General features: G+C 37.8%; 1 protein-coding gene across 2 annotated transcripts in view; it reads right to left on the bottom strand.

The window, feature by feature from the left end:
* Positions 1 to 12,268, bottom strand: part of LOC143891381 (SUPPRESSOR OF GAMMA RESPONSE 1-like) — a 33,848-nt gene extending 21,580 nt beyond the window's left edge. Inside the window, exons 1-2 of one of the 2 annotated variants that reach the window (XM_077395957.1) lie at positions 12,110 to 12,268; positions 4,827 to 4,965 (exon numbers count right to left, since the gene is read on the bottom strand). In XM_077395957.1, coding sequence (XP_077252072.1) covers positions 4,827 to 4,965; positions 12,110 to 12,117 — 147 coding nt within the window. In that variant the 5' untranslated portion in view covers positions 12,118 to 12,268. Of the gene's footprint in view, positions 1 to 4,826; positions 4,986 to 12,109 lie in introns of those variants that run through there. The other variant, XM_077395956.1, reaches the window with a different exon arrangement.
* Positions 12,269 to 21,867: the final 9,599 nt, after the last annotated feature.

Below are 21,867 nucleotides of genomic sequence, written 5' to 3' on the forward strand. Positions count from 1 at the left end.
GAGATTGGCTACCTGCTTTGCATTGTTCTGTAGAAAAACGAGTGTATCATCAGCGAATTGTAAGTGACTAACCGCCATGGAAGTCTCACATACTTTGAGCCCCTTGATATAGCCAAGCTCCACCGCCTTGGAAAACAGACTGCTCAGCGCTTCAGCAACCATTATAAACAAGGAGATAACGGATCCCCGTGCCGAATGCCCCTTGAAGAGTTTAAAAAGCCTTCTGGTGAACCATTAATAAGTATGGAAAAAGAAGCCGATGATACACAAGCCTTCATCCATCCCCTCCATTTGGTTGTAAAACCCATGCGGTCCATTATGTAATCAAGAACAACCTAATCTACATGGTCATATGCCTTCTCTATGTCTACTTTGAAGACCAGGCCACTTCTCCCTTCCCGCTTGGTTTGAATCCAGAATTTTATTGGCGATGAGTACCCCGTCGAGAATCTGTCTATTATCCACGAAAGCTCCTTGAAATTTTGAAATCACCTCACCCATCACCGATTTAAGCCTCCCAGCTAGGACTTTAGCTAGGATTTTATAAACCCCATGCACAAGCTAATGGGTCTGTAATCTTTGATCTCCACGGCGCCTTCGATTTTGGGGATTAAGGATATGAATGTGGTATTGATTGCTCGGTTCAGAATTCCTCTCTCATGAAATTCCTGGAAGAAACCCAAAATTTCAGCTTTGAAGGTGTCCGAATGTTGGTTGAAAAACACCATAGGAAATCCATCCGGGCCCGGTGCTTTATCTTTTTTCAGGGACCTGAGAGCCATTTCAATTTCCTCAAGGGTGAAAGCCTCTCCATCCACTTTCCTCTATGCTCCGAGATCTTGTGGAATCCGAGACCTGCAAGTTTCAGGCGCCACAGATTCTCCACCGAATACAGCTCCTGATAATAGTTTACAATCTGATTTCGAATGGCTTCTTTCCCCTCCACGAGAGACCCATTCACTAGTAAACAGTTAATAGCATTCACCCTTCTGCGACAAGACGCCATACGATGAAAAAACCAGGTATCCCCTTCTTTCAGCCATGAAACCCTGGACTTTTGCCTCCAGCTAATCTCCTCCCTCCGGATAATTTCCTCATACAATCTCTCTCTCAATTAATTATTCCTTCCTTATTTTTTCTCAAAAGGGATTTAAACAATAGATATTATTTAATTTAAAAACAACCAATCAGATTGGGAATCCACAATGGGCTTTTTTGCACTGGGCCACCCAATTTCGTCCTATGCGGATTTCCACATTGATTTTCTAATTGAATATAAATTCGTATTTAATTCTCCATTTAAATAAATAAAATATGCTCCCATCCAATAGGATTAAAGCTCCATCCAATAGTTGTATCATTCCCAAAATACCCTTAGTTAACATTTAACTAATTTGGTATTCCAATTGTGTCCTACGACCTATATAAACCAATATCACTTTCTCTTTTCATCAAATGAGACGAAACTAGTTGATCCATGCAATCCAATAAATGTGGGATCTAGGGGTGTTCAATTGGTTATAACCGAACCGAAATAACCGAAATTTGATAACCGAAATAATTTCAGTTATCAAAATTTGGAAACCAAAACCGAACCGATTAAAAATTCGGTTACCGATTAGTGATAGAAAAAGACAAAAAAATCTATTTGGACGGTTTGATCGGAGGGCTATGATCAATCTATCGAAACGGTTTTTTAGGCACAACCTATTGAAGTTGTGATAAATCAAATGGACAGTTTGGATCATCCTACGGAGTGCCCATACACCATTTTTTGAAAAAATAATGTTTATTTTTGGTTAATTTCGATTATTCGGTTAACCGAATTTTTTTCCTGAGATAACCGAAACAGAAACCAAATAACCGAATTAACCAAAAATAAAAACTGAAACCGAACGGAATTAGCAAAAAACCGAACCGAACCGACCAAATCAATTCGATTTGGTTCGGTTATTCGGTTAAAACGGAATAATGAACACCCCTAGTGGGATCCCTATCCAAAGGATATAATAGGGTCATTCGAGTTGTGAGTGGGATCATTGCAGGAATTCAACGGCCGATCTTGCAGAACCCAATGCTGGGCCCCACTGCAATCTTGCTCCGTAGTCAAAACTACAATCGCATTAGATCAGCGGCCTTCATCGTGATGTAATTCTAAAGATAAGCGTCAAATCATCATAGCCCTAATCACATCAAATGCGTGCAAGTCCCCTCCCCTTTCCACACCTACTGATGCAGGAAGTGTGGAACGATGACACCAAGATGGAGATCAACACAAGCAGCAACTAAAATAATCTCGTCAGGGTTTGAAAACCCATGCCACGGTTTGGAGAAAAACTCCAACATAACACGTGAAAGGAGCAAAGCTCCTTCACCCACATGACAAAGCCAATGCTCTCTTCACAAGTGATGTCCCGAAAATAAACTTTATTCAATCTTTTTCTTTCCTCATGCCATTACATTATATAGAGAGAAAACCTAAGAATAGCAACCCTAAATACTTGCCTAACCATTATTCTCAATCTTCTAACTAAATCAACACAAATAAAAAGTAGAAACATGATTAAAATATTTCTTAAAGTAGTAATCTTGTAACATGACCATACCATATCCGTAAAATGCTTATCATTCAGTCTTCATCTACAAGTCCGTTGTTTGATATATATTTTTGATGTATATGTGGATGATATTGTAATCACATGGAATGACAAAGCTAGCATACAGAGGTTAAAGACTTTCCTCCAGGGAGAGTTTTTCACTAAAGACCTAGGTCTTAGGTATTTCAATGGAATTGAAGTAGCATACTCTCGTTGTGGACTCTCTTTGTCACAAAGAAAATATGTGCTGGATATATTAGAGACAGGCTCGATGGGGATAAAACCTGTAGCTACACTTATGGATCCGAATGTAAAACTCCATCCGGATCAGGGAGACTTGTTGGATGATCCTGGTAGACACAAAAGGTTAGTTGGAAAGTTAATCTATCTGACTGCCACCCATCTTGACATCTCATTTGTGCTAAGAGTGGTCAGTCAGTTCATGAGTTCTCCAAGTACGTCTTGTTGGGCAACAGTGATCTAGATCTTTAAATATTTGAAGGGTACTCCAGAGAAAGGTTTGTGTTACAAGAAATATGGTCATGAGAAACTAGAGGGGCTTACCGACTCGGATTGGGCAGGATCTCTAGCAAGCAGGAGGTCAATTACTGGATATTGCACTTTTGTTGGAGGTAACTTGGTGTTATGGAGAAGTAAGAAGCAATATGTTGTATCTAAATCAAGTGCAGAAGGAGAATACAGAGCCATGGCTCATACGAGTGGAGAACTTGTATGGTTGCATTCTCTTTTATTGGAAATTGGTATTTCATCTTTGTTTCCGGCACAATTATATTATGATAACAAGGCTGCAATCCATACACTACAAATCCAATCTTCCATGAACGAACCAAACATGTCTAAGTAGATTGTCACTTTATTCGTCAAAGAATTCAGAAAGGTGAAATATGCACGGTGTTTACTCAATCAGCATATCAGCTTGCAGATGTGTTCACTAAACTGTTGGGATCCGCTAGATTGAAGGATGCTTGTAACAAGCTGGGAATGTATGATATATACATTCCAGCTTGAAGGGGTGTTAGATGTATTTACGTATATCATAGGGGCATACTTGTCATTTCATATGTGACTCCATTCACACACACAAATATATATATATATATGTATATTTCATGTGGGAGAGGGTTATACACAACTCTCTCTTATCTTCCTCCATCTCTTTTCTTCTCTCCTCTCCATCTCTGATGTAGAAAGCTAACAATCTCTAAAATAGAGCGGCCTAGTGCACGAGGCTCCCGCCATTGCGGGGTCTAGGGAGGGCTAGATGTACACAGCCTTAGCCCTGCTTTGCAGAGAGGCTGTTTCGTAACAATCTCTAAAATAACATAAGCAAAAACCAGTTCCATTTCTAAGAACATATACTACAATTGAATAACTTGGTAAAATCAGGTTAGCACCCATGCAAAACCAATTAAGTTTCAAACAGTAAGACCTCATTTTGATTTGACAAGACAGGAACCAAATCGCATATGTACAAGTATTTGTGGGTTTTACAAGCATCTCCATTAACAAATTAGCTGTGCATGTCACATCTTCTATATTCCGTTTTCTGTTCCTCCATTTTTTTGTTCTTGGATCTTCAATTATTTTTCTTGGAGAAAATTACAATACTTGTAGGCAAGTGTAAAAGAGATTTTCTCAGTTAAAACTTTAAATGCTCATAGGAACTATCAATCTTACTTCTTTCTACATAGCTATCTTGCTAGAACATATGATAACATAAGGGTTTTCCAAAGGTAGGTTTATATTAAATCAATCATATAGAATCAGCTCTAGCACACAATGGTCAAGTTTGTAAACCTTCGTACGTTTTACTAGGCAATTTCATTCAAAGAACTTTGGCAGAAACAAAATATCCTCCACTTCCCTTCTAATTCTTAAGATAGTAATTGTTCATGATAACTTGGAGAGAAAAAAGTGCAGATGATTAATAAGATAAAAAGACTAGCTCTCATATGCAGAATTTCAAGGTGCACGATTGTTAGAGTAATCATAAAATGCAAAAGTAATATATGATTCAAAAGGGGAAATAAATCAAGCAATATAAGCTTCCTTCAAATTAATCTGCATTGAATATGCTTCCAATGAATAGATGAATGTGGACTAAAAATCTAAAGATAAAAACTAAGGCAATCATTAAAGTCAGTGTCAAATGCTAAGAAACAAAGAAAGTGAAGGCACATTAAACTGCAAATATAGGCCTATGCATACATCTGTATTATCAATACGATGATTGCAATTGGGACACTGCCTGTGTGCTTCTGTTATCCAATCTTTGATTTGATTTGCAGGAACTTGAGAGGCATTCTTTACTTTCTTTGCAATCCCCCTACTATTGATAAGCCACGTCCTACAATGATAAGATATCATAGTTACTGTGCGAGATTCAATTCTAAGGAAACTGCATGGTTTGCCATAATCAGCAAATATAAGGAAATAAAAGTATATTGACTGAACTGCAGATACAGAAAAGAAAGAAAAAGCAAGAACAAATAGCTTCCAGAACAATTAGGTCACAACATAAACATAAACTGCATGTCATTTTGGTTAATGGGAACGATACTATGAGAACTGCCTAGAAAACTGACATAGCTCATCCTCTTGTAAACATTGAAGACTTTTAAGAACGACATGAACAACAATTGGAGCATCCACGTATTAAGGAGTATGCTACAAGAGGAAGAGGAGGAAGAGGAGCTGAAGAGCCAACGCATGAGAGCAATAGGGTTGGAAATATCAATTTTAATGCCACCATATCCTCTATCTAATCCACTACTAAACATGAATTCTTCAATTCTATATTATTTAGCATCAATCCCAGTTGTTACGCACCTAAGTAAAGAGAAAGAATGCATGGTTAACCGCAACATTAAGTTAACCAAACATGGGATATTTTTCCCTTATCTAGAGAGAGAGATGTGTTGTAGGCTATTGATTTAGCCGACACCTCGAATTATTGCTGACACACGTGTCCTGCCGTGTCCACCCGTGTCGACACTCCTTTGGACACTTTTCAATGTACTGCTACGAGTGTTAGACATAATGTGGGTGTGTGGACACCTTTTTGTGCCTTTTCAAGTGTGACATTCTGTTTTATTACTGCATATTGTGTTTACCTCTTTTATTATTAACTATTCTTTTATTATAAACTCTTTTTAGCTCTTCCCTAACTAATATTTGATGTTGTATCATATATATACTTTCTATTTTAGCCGTGTCCCGTTTCTAAATTTCAGGGGTTTGCCATGTCCAACACTTCGTGTCCATGTCAACACGCGACACCCATGTCCGTGTCCACAAATCATAGGCTGTAGGCTACAAGTGAATATAACATTTCACACTTTAGAGGACAGTTAAAGGACCAAAAGCAATATAAATCTCATAAATTAGGTCAAGATGCATGCTACAGTTGTCACGATGAACAATGGAACCTAATAGTCAAATCATTCTTTTTCCACAACGAAAGTGAGACACCCCTACTTACCCCCGGTCCCCCCCCCCCCCCCCCCCAAAAAAAAAAAAAAAGCACAAAACAAAACAAAAACAAAAACAAAAAAAACCGTTCCCCTATCATAAAGAGAGGGCAGTTTTGTCTTTACAAAATCATAGTGATTAGGGATTCTATTAATTCCCTATAAATATCATTATTAGGGTACTTTGCAAAACCTAACCCTAAAACTACACGTTTTCCTAGCCCAAGAAGAACATGTGCGTGTGGAAGAGAGTGGAGAAGTCATCGTCGAGAACGGAGAACACGATCCGAGGTAAGAACTATGATTCAGAATAAGTGTTGATTATTAGAAACCCTAAAGTTTGTGATGTGATCTAAGAAAGATGATTGTTTTGGGTATGCAATTGTGATTGGAACTATCCTTGGGATTTATCTTGGATTCTTTAGGCTTCGACTTGTTATTGGATCCCGAACGAACCTAAGATTAGTTCTTTTTGGCCTTAGGAATTGTGTTTTCATGAGTTCTAACTTTGACCTTGATTTCCATTCTATTCGTTGTACAGCGATTCTTTGCCAGCGTTCGGTTTGGGTTTGATGGAATCCTCTCATCATAAGAAATCCATCGGGTCCAACCTAGCGCAAAACCGAGGCCTAACAAAGAAAACATGAATCCCCAAAGATCCGAAATATCGGCCAAAAACCTGATAATCGCAATCTCAGAAAGAAAACCTAAAATTCTGTGTTTGGACACCCGAGCATTGTGATTCGAATGCCCGAAGGTGTTCGGACGCCCGAATCCGAGGGGCTAAAAAGATATCAGAGAAGCTGATTTTTGGATCATATGCAGGGTGGACTCTCGGGCACCCGAGAGTCGCCCTAAGGGGGTGTTCGGACACCCAAACAATGTTGGGTCGGGAGCCCGAACCGTCAGAAATTTGGGAATTTATTTTTGAATTTTGGAACTTGGATTTCGTTTTTGGGTCACTTTAGTCTTTTTAGTGATAGAAGTGCTTTGATAGCTGAATAGCCTTTTAATTCGAAAAGCGTACAAACTATTTCCGAGGTAAGTGAAAACATACTAAATTAGTGTGATGATTCTTCCATGTACCCTATAACTTCAATCCTTGAGAATGTGTTTTGATCTCCCCTAAAGACCTTGTGAAATTTTGGTCTGAGATTGGCCGGGGTTTAGCATGCCATTGTGTTGTGAGCTTATTCGTTGTGAACCATATTGATGCAGGGAGCGTGGAGCAGCAACACCAAGATAGAGATCAACACAAGAAGGGACTAAAATAATCTCGTAGGGGCTTCAAAACCCATGCCACGATTTTGGTGAAAAACTCCAATATAACACGTGAAACCTAAGAGTAACAACCCTAAAGACTTGCCTAACAATTATTCTCTATCTTCTATCTAAAGTAACAAAAATAAAAGAAAGAAATATGACTAAGATAATCCTAATATAGTAATCACGTAATAGACACTTACCATATCCTAAAACTACCTATAACTTAGCCAAATCAAGTCCAAATCGCGTGTAATCTTGGGCTCTTTAGATAGGTAATCGAAAAACCTTCTTTAAAATACAAAAATCATGCCAAAAGAACAAGATTTGATGCCCTAAAAAATACTACAAATAAAATGACGAAAATAAAAAATAGAAAATAAAAGACTTGTTCAACGCCACGCATTCTGCATCATTCACCTCCGCTTGAAGAAAACTCGACCTCGAGTTTAGGCCATCGTCCTCCAAATCTAATTTCGGTATTGCACCAACCTTCCATTCTTCCTTTCTTTTTTCATCTTTTCTTGATACCTTACATGAATCCTTTTTTTTATAATAATCCCTTACATGAAGCATAGCCATGAAAAGGGCTCTCGAAGGCAGTCTCAGATCCATAGTTGTCTTCTCGTGGATGCGGACTTCGAGTAGTGCTAACTGCGTTTAAAAGTCTTCACTTATTGTTGGAGTTCTTCGTTCTCTGCGGCTAGATCAGGCTGACCAACGTTAGGTGCAACGACTTCTTCATCCTGTCGAGCATTCGTCGGAGATCCCTTGTGCTATGAAACCAACTGATGCAGGGAGCGTGGAGCGGCAACACCAAAATAGAGATCAACACAAGAAGCGACTAAAATAATCTCATGGGGGCTTGAAAACCCATGCCACGGTTTTGGAGAAAAACTCCAATATAACGCGTGAAAGGAGCGAAGCTCCTTCACCCACGTGAAAGAGCCAATGCTCTCTTCACAAGTAATATCCCAAAAATAAACTTTATTCATATCTTTTTTTTCTTTCCTCATTCCATTACATTATATAAAGAGCCAAAACTTAAGAACAGCAACCCTAAAGACTTGCCCTAACAATTATTCTCTATCTTCTATCTAAAGCAACAAAAATATATGCAAGAAATATGACTAAGATAATCCTAAAATAGTAACCCCGTAATAGATAGTTAATCAAGTCCAAAATACCATATCCTAAAACTGCATATAACTTAGCCAAATCAAGTCCAACTGACGTAATCTTGGGCTCTTTAGATAGTTAAACAAAAAACCTTCTTAGAAGTACCAAAATCATTCCGAAAGAACAAGATTTGATGCCCTAAAAAAATACTACAAATAAAATGACGAGAATAAAAATAAAAGACTTGTTCAACGCCACGTGTTCTGCATCACATATGAACACTACTCTTTGTGTATTCTTCCTTTAGTAATTTGTACAATTTCGTTGAATACAATTGAAATATGATTATCACTTTCAACCGTGCTTAGAACCTTCGACTTTGAATATACTTCGAATCATGTGACCCTTGAATTTAGAGATGTAGAAATTAATCCCATGCCTTTGATACTCATATGCACTTATGAATTGTGAACACTTCTTGAGGCTTAGATTTGTGAACTTAGAATAGCCCTGTCAATGGGGTTCTAAAATAGGGGATATACGTTGGCCCTATCGACAAGTATGTGAATAAGAATCGCGGACATTCGTTGCACAATAACTTGTCATTAGAACTGCGATATATAACGCGGTGTATTAAATTATTATTATTGTGACTAAGCTAATTATCGGAAGTGATTTCAGAATCTAGTTCTTTGACCTTTGTATGATCCCCTTTCGAACTTTGACCTATAAGAACCTATGAGTCATACATTCGTGAATACCTCTTATTGGGTATGGACTTTCTGACTTGTTCTCTATTGGACCAATCGGAAAAACATATAGAACCTTTAGCACTTTGATTAGTTCAACTCGTTTGATTATCTTTTGTCTAACTTCTTTCTGGCATGCTAACATGCACTATATTAGTCCGTTGTTATGTACTAGGCTTCGGCTAACTGTGGTTTAACAATTTTCAGACTTTGAGCCCTGCGGCGATGGCGAGGAAGCAGAAGTTTAGGTTTATTTCAACGATCAGTGACAATGAGTATTGTTTTGAACATTTATTAAAGACTTCACTTGTTATTGTTTTGGGTAGATAGAGAGATTGAGAGTTGAATCATTGATTAATTTAGACCTTTATTATTTTCAGAGATTAGTTATCGGGATGGATTTAATATTTGTCTTTTAGCCTTGTATACTTGTCGAGTTATCTTTCCAGATGTACGGCGCTGTTATGTTCTCAGCCGTATACGGTTTTGGGGCGTGACAGAAAGACCAACTCTTTTTCAAACTAGAAATCAAGAATGCCTTCTTGTATGACAGTTGCAAATAGTGTACATAGAACTTTCATGTACAGCCATATACAAGAAACAGACCGTTTAAAATGCAATTTACAGATACAGGAAACTGTTTCAGCTTGTTCAGACAAGTTTTCTGATGGCATCAAACGAGAATTCGGCAGCACAGGCCAGATCCATCTATATTTTCAAGAAGGTCTAAAGAGGTAATGGTCATTTTGTTCCTACATGTAGTTATTGTTGGCATAGGAAATGATGCAAAGGCCCAGATTGGAGAGGGTGGATACAATCACTAATGAAGTCTATGTTAGATATGCTTAGAAATGTTTCGAAAAGTATCTATACTAATGATATTTTGTAGAACAAAAATCATAGACTAGATGCTGATGAATAAATAAAACTGGAATTAACTAGCTATAGAAGACAAGTAGCTTACCATCCCTAGCAGCATTTACGCTATTTATGTAGTCTCGAGCAAACACATGTGATAGGGCTGTTTGAAGGCATGGAAATTTCATGGAAAAACGAATTTTCAAGCAAGCTTTTAGTAAACTCATTTTCCATGGTAGAGTTTTTCCACCAAAACCGATATTTTTCCTTGCTTTCAATAAAAATTGCAAACCTGCTATCCTCAGCAAGGTTTTAAATCTTGGTTTCGGTTTCGGTCATCACCGAAACCAAAACGTTTCGGTTTCGGTACGAAATTTCGGACAAAATCTTGTAAAAATTTCACTGAAATTTTGGTGAAATTTCGGAAATTTCCGAAACGTTTCACCGAAATTTCCGAAATTTCACCGAAATTTTACCGAAACGAAACGTTTCGGCAAAATTTGGTACTTTTCCGACTCACAGTGAATTTCGTTTCGTTTTCCATGGAAACCGAAATATTTCGGCCCGAAATTTAAAACCATGATCCTCAGTAATGTCTTTTTTCCATAATTTTTTCCCTAGATATAAACACCCCTTGATATTTGGTATAGGATCTGGAGGAACAAAAAGTCTGACCTGAGCTAGGCATCTTTTTCTTCTAAAGATTATCAACGGCAATAACTTCTTAAGATTAAGGCAAGGCATGAAGTTGGGGTGACCAAAATTGCAACATCATATATAGCTTTTTCCACAAAAAAAAACTAATCTACTGAAAATTTAAAAAGCCAAATAAAGGGGCTAGCCTAGATCCTAAAGTTGAATGCAGGGGCAATGATATCGATTGCTTGTATATTAGTCTGGACGATAAATCTCTTCTTTTAACTTGCTAGTCCTCTCAGGCTCCTCTTAAGAATATTACACATCTTTAGCAATCCTTTGTATCATGAAAAACTGAGGACATCAAAATACCATTTTCAAAGAACGGGTGAAAGAAGGTATGACAGGATGGTCTGCATTCAAAGTAATGATCAGGTCCAGGAAATCTTCGCTAAAAGGTTGATAATTGAAAAAATTTACCAGGTCCAGAGGCAAACTGAGAATGAATGACTGCCAAGGTCAACATATAAGGGTGGTGTTGAGACACATATAACATTGCAGCCTTGCTTTTTTGCTGAGGAAATGCAGACAGTATTGTTACTCCACGTTTTATTGTTGTACGAAGGGTATCCCGATCACCCTTTATTTTTCATGATGTGGAAGTCTTGCTATATTAATGTAATGATCATAGTCTCAAATTAATTGGTATTCCAATATTGTGATCTGTGTTTCATCTGTTCCGGATCATTACAAGAACAAGAGTGGTGCAGTTAAAATAACACATATTACTGGGGTGTAGAATCGATTTCAGTAAAAAATCAACTCTACGCAGCCAACCAAACACTTCCTTTTACGAAGAACAGTTATGGACTCAAAATCGATTCCCAAAATCCAAAACAAACAGGGCGTTAATGTGTTGAATGTTGAGTTCATGAAGGATTTTTCATGCATATATCATTTGAGAAATGAAGGATGCGAATAAAACCCTAATTTCTGGTCATAATCTACAGTAAGTCTCAATAATAATTACATCCATAAAAAATGAGAGCATGAGGAAGCTCAGATAAAATAGGGAAAGAAAATAGATGAACATCTATAGAGAATCTCTTTATGGACATTTCCTGAAGTGGGCCTAATTAAAACAGGAAAAAATTTAAATTCTTCCGAAATGGGTTTGTTAAGAGCACACTAGAGATCAAGCTAGAAGATGCAATAAGTCTTATCGATGGAAATTTTAAAATGAAAATTAGAAAAAAGAAAACACCCAGCACAGATCTCAGTAAAAGGGGAAAAAAGCCCCAAAACTTGAGGGAGTTTCAAAATAGAAATACACCAAAGTAGATGAAAGAGACAAATGCTAACAATCTATCAGGGGAACCAGGTGTCTCTTCTTTACCTTGCCATCTTGATAACGAAAACAGAGCTGAAGAGAGGAAAATATAGAGAGATAGGAGTGGGTCAGACGGAGCCCTGCTTTCGCAGCTTCGCTTCTCCACCTCGCTAAGCAAACACGGGCGGGAAAACACAACGTTATAAAGGGCCTCGGTTAGCAAAGTCCGAACCACTAGGCTTGGTGACATCCTTTGAAATTCGAACCTTAAGGTTCGGATGTAGGGCCCCGAAATGTCTGTGAAATGTCGAGAAAAAGGCCTTTTTGGGATTAATGCCGGACTAAACTCTGCTTCTCATGGAAGCTTCTTCTACAAGTTTTGAGAGTAAATGGCATTCCATTAGACAGCAGAGTTGGGCTTCATTATTTAGGCTTTCGTCCGATTGGGCCCCATTTCTAGATGGGCCACCTTTAACGAATGAAACCAATTGGACGATATCTGCACTCCGATATTCCTAACGGCACTCCTCTATTCAAATTGCATTTCTCTAAAGAATGTGTTTGTCTTGTCTAGCTGAAATCAAAAATCGGAATTGATATGGTATTCGGATTCCTATTCTAATTTACAGATAAATGAAATGGAAAAAAATGAAATAGAAAATTAAATTTAATTAAAATTTCATTCCAACCAGGGGGAAATCAAATTGTCAACTATTGGGTAGAAAAATCTGACATTTTTCATTGTTTTAATTTCACACTAGTGTCATATTTGCCCTCCCCTAATTTCGTCCTTTTTAATCAAACTCTAGAATTGGGTGGAATCAGAATAGGATGCGACTCTAGCGTGTGATTCCGACAATCTAAATGCACCCTTATCGCATGTTTGGCTATCGTGAATTTTTTTTTCCTGGAATATTGGCTCACCCAATGGTGAGGGACGGTGAGAGAGCGATAGACACAAGAGCGACCAAGGGTGCATTTGGATAGCTGGAATCGGATATCGATATCGGTATTTGATACCGATCTAAGCGATTCACGTGTTTGGGTGAATCTGTCGAATGGAATGGGAAACAAATTTTCACTCCGTCGGAATAAACGAGGGAATTTTAGGCCCATTTTGATACCTGCCCAAGGAGGTGGTATTCTGACTCCCGGAAACAGGCGAACAAAAAATGTGTCAAATCTCCACTCAATTAAGCGCTATAATTAGGTATTTCCTCCCAAGAAAGATACCTCTCTCATTTCCTCTCTCTGCAAATCGGCAATTTTTACTTTCCAGGGACTCTGCAATTTAAAAGCAAGAAGATATGCATCTCTTATTAGAGTAGGTACCCTAAAACCCAGTATATTTTACATGTCAATTAATAAAAGTTTCTTTTTCATGATATTTATGGGTACTAAAAGTTAAATATGTGTGACATGTTACTTGTTATTGACACATATTTGTCCCTAGGTAGCAAAGTGGGAAACCCATGCTCATTGATTCACAGATCCTAATGAGCAAGGAGATATGGGATTCCGGTTCTTTGTAGACCTTAGTAGTTCCTAGTTGGGGTTGAGGTTGGACACCTCCTCCTATACACAACTAGCATCTATCTTGTCTACACATACACGAGATGTGGACTGACTTATCTCAATCACTTTGGTAGTGGACCCTAAGCAAGATAGAATGGGTACGACAATGAGATTGCTTACTAAACACGATCACATTAGAATAGCTTATGGACAGGAGACAATTGAGCTATTCTACCTGACTTTACATGTCATTTGATCTGAGGGGTTATATTGGTCTGTTGGCGAGTCTCTCATTTTTGTCTATCTAACCGTGGTTCTTATTGCCGTCACCAGAGGGTAGTACTAGAGTGTTAAACAAACCTTATCCAATATTAAACAAACCTTTGAGGTCAATAATGATGTCCAACATGGATTCTTCGCCTATTTAATAGGATAACATCTACGATTTTAGTTAGAGCAGTAGGCCTAGAAAAATACCTGGCTAGGTGGATTTGATAAAATATTTATCAAAAAATTTTCACAAAAAAAGTTTTCTTTTGAAATGGTTTTAGCAAATGCATTTTCGGCCTGACACTGCTTGACTGAAAGGTATACCATGAGTGACCCCAGGGGGTAGTTAATGTCCACTCCCGGTATGACTCAACGTGGTAGATGTGGACTTGGAACAAGGACTTGCACATTTGATGTGATTAAGGGTATGATGATTTGACGGTTATCTTCATGGTTATGTCTCGATAGAGGCTATTGATTCAATGCGATTGTAGCATTAGCTACGGAGCAATAATCGCAGTGAGGCCCCCTTGTGGGATCTGCAGGATCTACCGTTAAATTCCTGATACGATCCCACTCAGTACTCGATTGACCCATTATAATCTATTGGATAGAAGTCCCGCATTTATTTAGTTGCTCATACGAACTAGTTTCGTGGCATTGGATGCATTGAAAGGACATACACAATGTATATAGTGTATATGCACTATGCAATACATTGGGAATACCAAAATGGTTAAGTATTAACCATAAGGGTATTTTGGGAATAACATAAATTATATTAGAGCTTTAATCCTATTGGATAGGATTGCATTGCATTAATTTAATTATGAATTAAATAAAAATGCAAGGGGATTTAAATTGGATAAGTGGAACCCACATGGGACGAATTTGGGTGGGACCCATGTCCACACGCCCATGTGGTGTGTCATTATCAATTTGAAATTCAAATAATATTTTAAATATTATTGCTTGATTTGTTTTAATAAATTAAAGAAACACATGTGATGAAAATGGAATGAGAGAAAGAATGAAACAATGTACAAAACAAAATTAGAAATAAGAGAACCACATGAGGCAACCCAAGGTAACTTGGGTAGCAAGGCATGCCCACCTTGGGCGCCCCATGTCGGTTTCCCAATTGGGTGTGTCTTGTTTCCCAATTGGAGCTTCCAATTTTGACTAGTTTCCTTCGTTTTTGGGATTTCTCTAGAAACTTTGGATTGTATCAAAGGCAATTCAAAACTCTATAAATACAAGACAAAGTGCTGGAGTTTTTAGAGCTTTCCCATAATTCCATATGCTGGAAATTTAAGAGACAGCCCAGTCTTTCTCTTGTTCTTCTATCTCAATTCCATTAACTAGTTTTGTCTTTTCAAGGTCAAAGACAATCATCCAACTAAGCTCCATTGTTCTAAACAATTATTCTCACATTATTATCTAATTTAGATCAGATTACAAGGTGAACAAATAGTTGTACACAAGTTCCTTTCTACAACAAAAGGAATCCATCAATTCAACTTGCGGTTTCGCGTTGATTAGATCGTCGGCGGATTTTCGAGGAGTAGATCAAGCGGACGTTTTTTTCTCTACAGCAACTAAAGGTATTTGATTTATATTAGTGTTTATTAAATCCCCATAAAATAATTAGTCCCTAGGTATCCTGGGTTAGATCAAAATTTTTATTCTACACAGTTTATTCTTCTGCTACATGTAGCGATTTTGCTCGGGGTTTTTTCAACCTTTCTAACGTCCCTCCCTCCCCCCCTCCCTCTCTCTCTCTCTCTCTCTCTCTCTCTCTCTCTCTCTATTTGAAACCCAGGGGTCCCTCTCCCTGCTCTTTTGTGCGAATCTCAAAAATGTGGGTCTCTCTCTTGTCAAAACCCAAGAGAGGGGTTTCTGTGTGTGTGTGTGGGGGGGGGGGGGGGGGTTTGGCTGAAACAAAAGCCCTCTCTTGTTATTTGTTGAAATCTAGCTGAATCTGTGTGTGTCCTGGCTAAAACCAAATCTCTCTCTTGTTATTTGGAGAAACCCAGATGGATCTCTCTCTAGCCATATAGGACTCATCTCTCTCTCTCTCTCTCTCTCTCACTAACTGTGTTGTTTTGAGAGTTTCACAAAGCATCTTGTCTTTTAGCATTGCCATGTTTTGATTGTTTCACAAAGCATTTTGTCTTTTAGCAATGCCATGTTTTGATAGTTTCACTAAGTATCTTGTCTTTTCGAGTGTTTAAGGAGCTGTCAAATGGTTATTACAGTTCCCAAAAAAGCTTTCACAGGCCAATTTAAAAAGAAAAACAAGCAGGACCGTGCAACTATAACAATATGCTTGTGCTAATATCATTTCCCTTTCTTTTTCTTCTTCGTCAATTTTCTATATCTACGCATCCAACCACTCGCAACTTTCTTTTCTTTTTTATATGAAATTCCCACCCTTTTCATAGTATTTCCACCCCCTCTGTTTGTCTTTTTTTCCTGAAAATGATATTTTTTTCTATCAATAAAATAGAAAACCAAAATAAGGTAAAGAATTAGTTATTTTGTGAGAAAGACAACTAAAAGTGTTTTCTTGTTGAAAATGGATTGGATATATAATTTTCAATTTTATACATAGGCTATTCAACTTCATCATTAATGTTTTAGTAATTAATATATATTAATATATATATATATATAGGGAAAACTGTCTTTGAGCTCGAGCATCAAAAACTCATGTGGGCACATATTTTTTAGGTGATCCAAAGCATTCATTTGAAAGGCCCTCAATATCATGCCCCTGACTCAGGATCCTCGAGGCATGTGGCACGCGCCGCACAATTGCTAGGTGAACCCGGCAAATGTGCAAGGCCACTGAAACGTATAAACTGTTAGAGCGTATGCCCTAAAAGCCAGTGTTTGATGTATTGAGTCATATTTATTAATAATATCATCATTTCATGACATCCATGGGCACTTATATTGGAGTGTGTGACATGCTTATTAACACACGTTTGTCCTTAGGTAGCATCGTAGGAAGTGTCATGCCCAAGGATTCTCAGATCCTATGGGACGGGGAGATATGACATTCCGTCTCTTTGTAGACCTAAAAATTTTCAGGTTGGGGTTGAGGCTGGACACCTCCTCCTGTACACAACCAGCATCAGATCTTGCCTCCATACACAAATTGGGGTGACTTATCTCGGTCACTTGGGTAAGGGACCCTAAGCAAGGCAGAATGGGTGCCGTGAATAGTTCGTGTACTGAATAGGATCTTCTCTAGAATAGCTTGTGGACAGGAACATTGGATAAGGCTATTCTACTCAAACAAGACCCTTATATGTCCTTGGACCTGAGGGTTCATACTGATCTGTGGGTCCACTCTATGACTTTGGTCTATCACAGAGTGGTTCCTAATTACGGATTGCTTACGGATAGTGCTAGGTCATAGGGTGACCCTCGAGGTCAATAAGGATGCCCAATAAGGAATCCTCCGCCTCTTTAATTAGAGGAAAGTCATTTACAGTTTCAGTCTTAGATTATGCCTCTTAAAATACCTGGCCAGGTGATTTGATAAATAGTTTGTCAAAAGGTTTTCAAATTATATAAGATATATTTTCGAAAGGATTTGCAAATGCATTTGTGGGCCCGAGCAACTAGACTGGAAGGTATACCATTGGGTGAGCCCGGGCGCACTGAGTGTCCACCCCTCGTAAGACCCAACCTAGTAAATGAGGAATGGAGGTAGGACATATGTATATGATACGATTACGGGTATTAGATGATTTGACGGTCATCTTCGGAGTAATGTCTTGGTGCGGGCCACTGTGGACCCCGATCCGAGGATACGATGAGGTGAGGGGACAGGCCCCTGCACCGTCCTCTCTGGATCATCCACGTGTGAAGGAGAGCTCTGCCAAGGAACTCTCAAAACGGATGCCACCCTCATTGCATAGCACGAGTGGCGATATAAAAAGAAAGGGATATGTCTTGATTCGGAACCGAGGTTCGAAACCGAGACATACCCAAAATAAACTCAGAGTCGCCATCCATGGATAGGCCATGGAACCCTAAAATCAAATCCTCTGTGCAATGGATAACCAGAAATATATATGGGTTCGTGCCTGGTTACGAATGGGGAAGGTCTGAGAGCACCCCCAATTCGCCCGAGTGCAAGCACTTGGTCTCTTATGCCATTTTCATTAATTCCAAAGAAGTTTGAGTAAAAATCATGTGAAATGGGAACAATCCTCAGGAATCGTCTACCTAAGCATGCATTTCCTGAGAATGGAGAAATAAACACGTAAAATGAAATGAAAAATGTGTCACCTAAGCAAAGCTAGGTTATGAGTGACATGCCTAATGGGTGTCTAAGTTTCTGGTGGACACGCACATGCAAGCTACAACCAAAGGTATAGTATCAGTACAAGAAAGTAAGAAAACATACCAAAACATGAGACACAAATCTATGCTATGTATGACGGGACAAGACAAGTCCTAACTCTAATGCAGGACTGGACTCGGACCAGAATGGCCATCCATCCTAGCTGCGCTACGTATCCCGGCCTCGGGAAGAATCGGAGCCCACGTAGTTCGATGCCCTATTCTAAATTATGATGCCTAAGACATCTAGCCCTCTATCCTAGACTCGATCTAAAAGACCGAACCAGTTATTAAAGCTTCTTGTATGATTATTAAAATTCCAGTGAATTGTGGATTTTAGGACACCCTATATGCCCTAACTAATGCAAGTTGATTAGCCTTAGGCTAATGCAGGTGGTTCCTACAATCCTATGTGTAACTAGGCTGTGCAACCTAATGAAAACCACGGGCTGACTATATGCCTAGTCTAGCCATCGGTTCGACTAAATGTCTAACCGATCGACTCGAGGCCTCCTAACTCTAGGGACACTCACACGACAGGACATACCATATTAATACAAATCAAGACAAACTCCTAACTCTAGAACACAACCTAAACAGCTAGGACACACTCCTAACTCTAAAGGAAGATCTTTTTGAAAATGGTTTGAATATTTTTGTAATTTTCAAAGGTTTAAAATGTTTATTTTTAAAAGTTTGGCTGGACTTGGGATGTGGATCCCAAGCTGCACTACGTACCTCGTGGAAGAGGATCAAGCCAACGTAGTTCGGAACGAACTCTCTACCTATCAAACACTTACGGCAAATCAACTATGCTCTAATAATACTATTATAAGAGCAAATGAGTCAAAGACTCTCTAATGACAGTAACTGGAGAATAAATGAGTCAAAGACTCTCTAATAAAAGCGACTAAAGGATAAACGAGTCAAAGACTCTCTAATAAGAGCAACTGATAACACTGAAATGAGATAACGAAGTCAAAGACTCTCTAATAATACTGCAAATAAAACAGATGAGTCAAAGACTCTCTAAAAACGGAAACACGAGTCAAAGACTCCAATGACACCAACTAAAAGATAAATGAGTCAAAGACTCTCTAAAGGAAAAGAAACACGAGTCAAAGACTCCACTAACATTAACTAAAGGATTAATGAGTAAAGACTCTCTAAAAGAGATGAAAAACACGAGTCAAAGACTCCACTAACACCAACTAAAGGATATATGAGTCAAAGACTCTCTAAAGGAAAAGAAACACGAGTCAAAGACTCTACTGACAACAACTAAAGGATAAATGAGTCAAAGACTCTCTAAAAGAGATGAAAACACGAGTCAAAGACTCCACTAACACCAACTAAAGGATATATGAGTCAAAGACTCTCTAAAGGAAAAGAAACACGAGTCAAAGACTCCACTAATACCAACTAAAGGATAAATGAGTCAAAGACTCTCTAAAAGAGATGAAAACACGAGTCAAAGACTCCACTAACACCAACTAAAGGATATATGAGTCAAAGACTCTCTAAAGGAAAAGAAACACGAGTCAAAGACTCCACTAACACCAACTAAAGGATAAATGAGTCAAAGACTCTCTAAAGGAAATGAAAACACGAGTCAAATCAGATAATATAAGATTGAAAATCTGTGATCAAGATGAAATGAGATAGCATAAGATTGCTTTCAACGGATGGATCATGAATGACTAATCCTATGAGATCTTTGGAAATGAATGGGATTTACATCCTAACCCCAAAGGAAAAGTTTTTTAATCTTCACACATTTTATCAGTGTTACCTGAAGGCATCAACCCTAACCCTAATCTAGCGGAGTGGAGAAAGGATCTCGACTCATGACTTTGTTTGTGTACCTAGGACCGATCGTAGCCATTGGAAGATGGACTACGGCCTAATCTAGACATAAATGGGTAGGATATCCTAAACTAGGCTCACACACGTGATGCACATGTGTTCGTATACTACATGCATGTGTGGGTTAATCTAGGGGTAAGGCCAAGAGTTCCCTTAGCGCGAATCCATGTTCGATATACTGTACCAGTGTCCGGCGTATCAGTACGTGAACAAGAGATCCGTTTACGTACCATAAAGGTACTAGGCTAAGGGTGGAATGCTTCTCTAGCACAGAGGCACCAGGTGATGAAATCCCAGTCAACCATGCTAGATAACACTCCGGGTTCCTAAAATAGGACGTGTGTGCATGTGAGATGCAGGGGTTTAGATGCAAGTGATGTAAGTGTGTGCAATAAGTTCGCGCAATCTATGATACCTTCAGGTTTTGTTAGATTAAGTTTGAGTAAATGTGATGAGAAAATAAAACATACAAACTAATCACAGCATCAGGATTTTACAAAGGAAATCAGTGATTCCTAAGGTTTCTATTTTGATAATTTAATGATTGAATATGTGATGGAATATTATGATCTGGAAATTTTTAAAACAATTTGATTTTAATTCAATTTACTCAAGGATTTTAAAAGGTTTCAATTCAGATTGTAGATTTACACATCAACATATAACAAATCTTTTCAGAACAAGATGAAATTTTTACAGTAATTTCTCCTTAATTATATAAGATTATAATAAAAATTTCATAGATTTTAAATGTGGTTTGCTATTAGTTTTTCAATGTTGAAAGTTTCTGTCCAGATTGTGAATTAACACAGTAACGTATAGCAAATCAATTCAAAACAATATGAAATTTCTATAGTATGTGTATTACAATAAGAAAGGATTACTGTAAAAGTTTCATAAATTTTAAAAATGATTTACTATTAATTTACGATTTTACAAATATCCATCCAGATTATGAATTAACAAAGAAACACATAGTAAATCAAATCCAAATCAGTTTAAACTTTATGAAAACATGTAATTCCAGTAGTAATTATCAAACAAATATTTTCAGAAGTTTTCATTGCAATTTACTATTTTTATCAGATTTAATACAGCATGCATGATTTTACGTACAAAATCATAAACAAATATCCAACAGCAACCAAAAATCTTGAAAAATTCACGGGAGATTAGATTAGATTTAATTTGCATCTCATCCAAATTTCACTTTTGAAAACATTATAGAGTTTTTGAAAATTGGTTTTTTCCAAAAATACCCCTAGAGTTAAATGAATTTTTAAACCCTTTAAATCAAATCAAGAATTCATAAAGAAATTCGTACTAATTCAAAATCTTACAATTATGTTATGTTTAAATTTTCATTGATTTTGGATCTATGTTGACATCTTCTTAAATTCAATCTTTAGAATTTTACCCCTTTGAGGGTAAAGTTCAAAAGGTCAAATTACGGTCAAAACGAAGTCAAAATTCTTCGAAATTCCAGATTTCTACACTTCTTAATGTTCAAAACACTCAGAGATTGAAAAAAACATATTTTGAAAAAAATAAGAAAAAATAAAAATAAATCACAAATTCAATCCTAGCATGCTTCTAGTTTAAGATATATGAAAGAGGGTTTTGGAATACCAACCTTGCTAGCTCTCCTTGTCTCTAGGGTAAGTAATCCTCGGATATACGCTTTGTCTTACCCTTTCAATTAGCAAAGAAAACCCCAAAAAAAAATAAAAATGTTGCCGCCGATCCGTTCCGCCGTCTTTCACTTTCTCTTAGAGGGAAGGATTGGGAGGTGATTGGGAGAGATAATGGAAGAA

This window comes from Tasmannia lanceolata, unplaced genomic scaffold (assembly GCF_043159265.1).
Source record: "Tasmannia lanceolata isolate RefF3 unplaced genomic scaffold, GAP_Taslan_0.1 ptg000013l, whole genome shotgun sequence".
Lineage (NCBI taxonomy): Eukaryota > Viridiplantae > Streptophyta > Magnoliopsida > Canellales > Winteraceae > Tasmannia > Tasmannia lanceolata.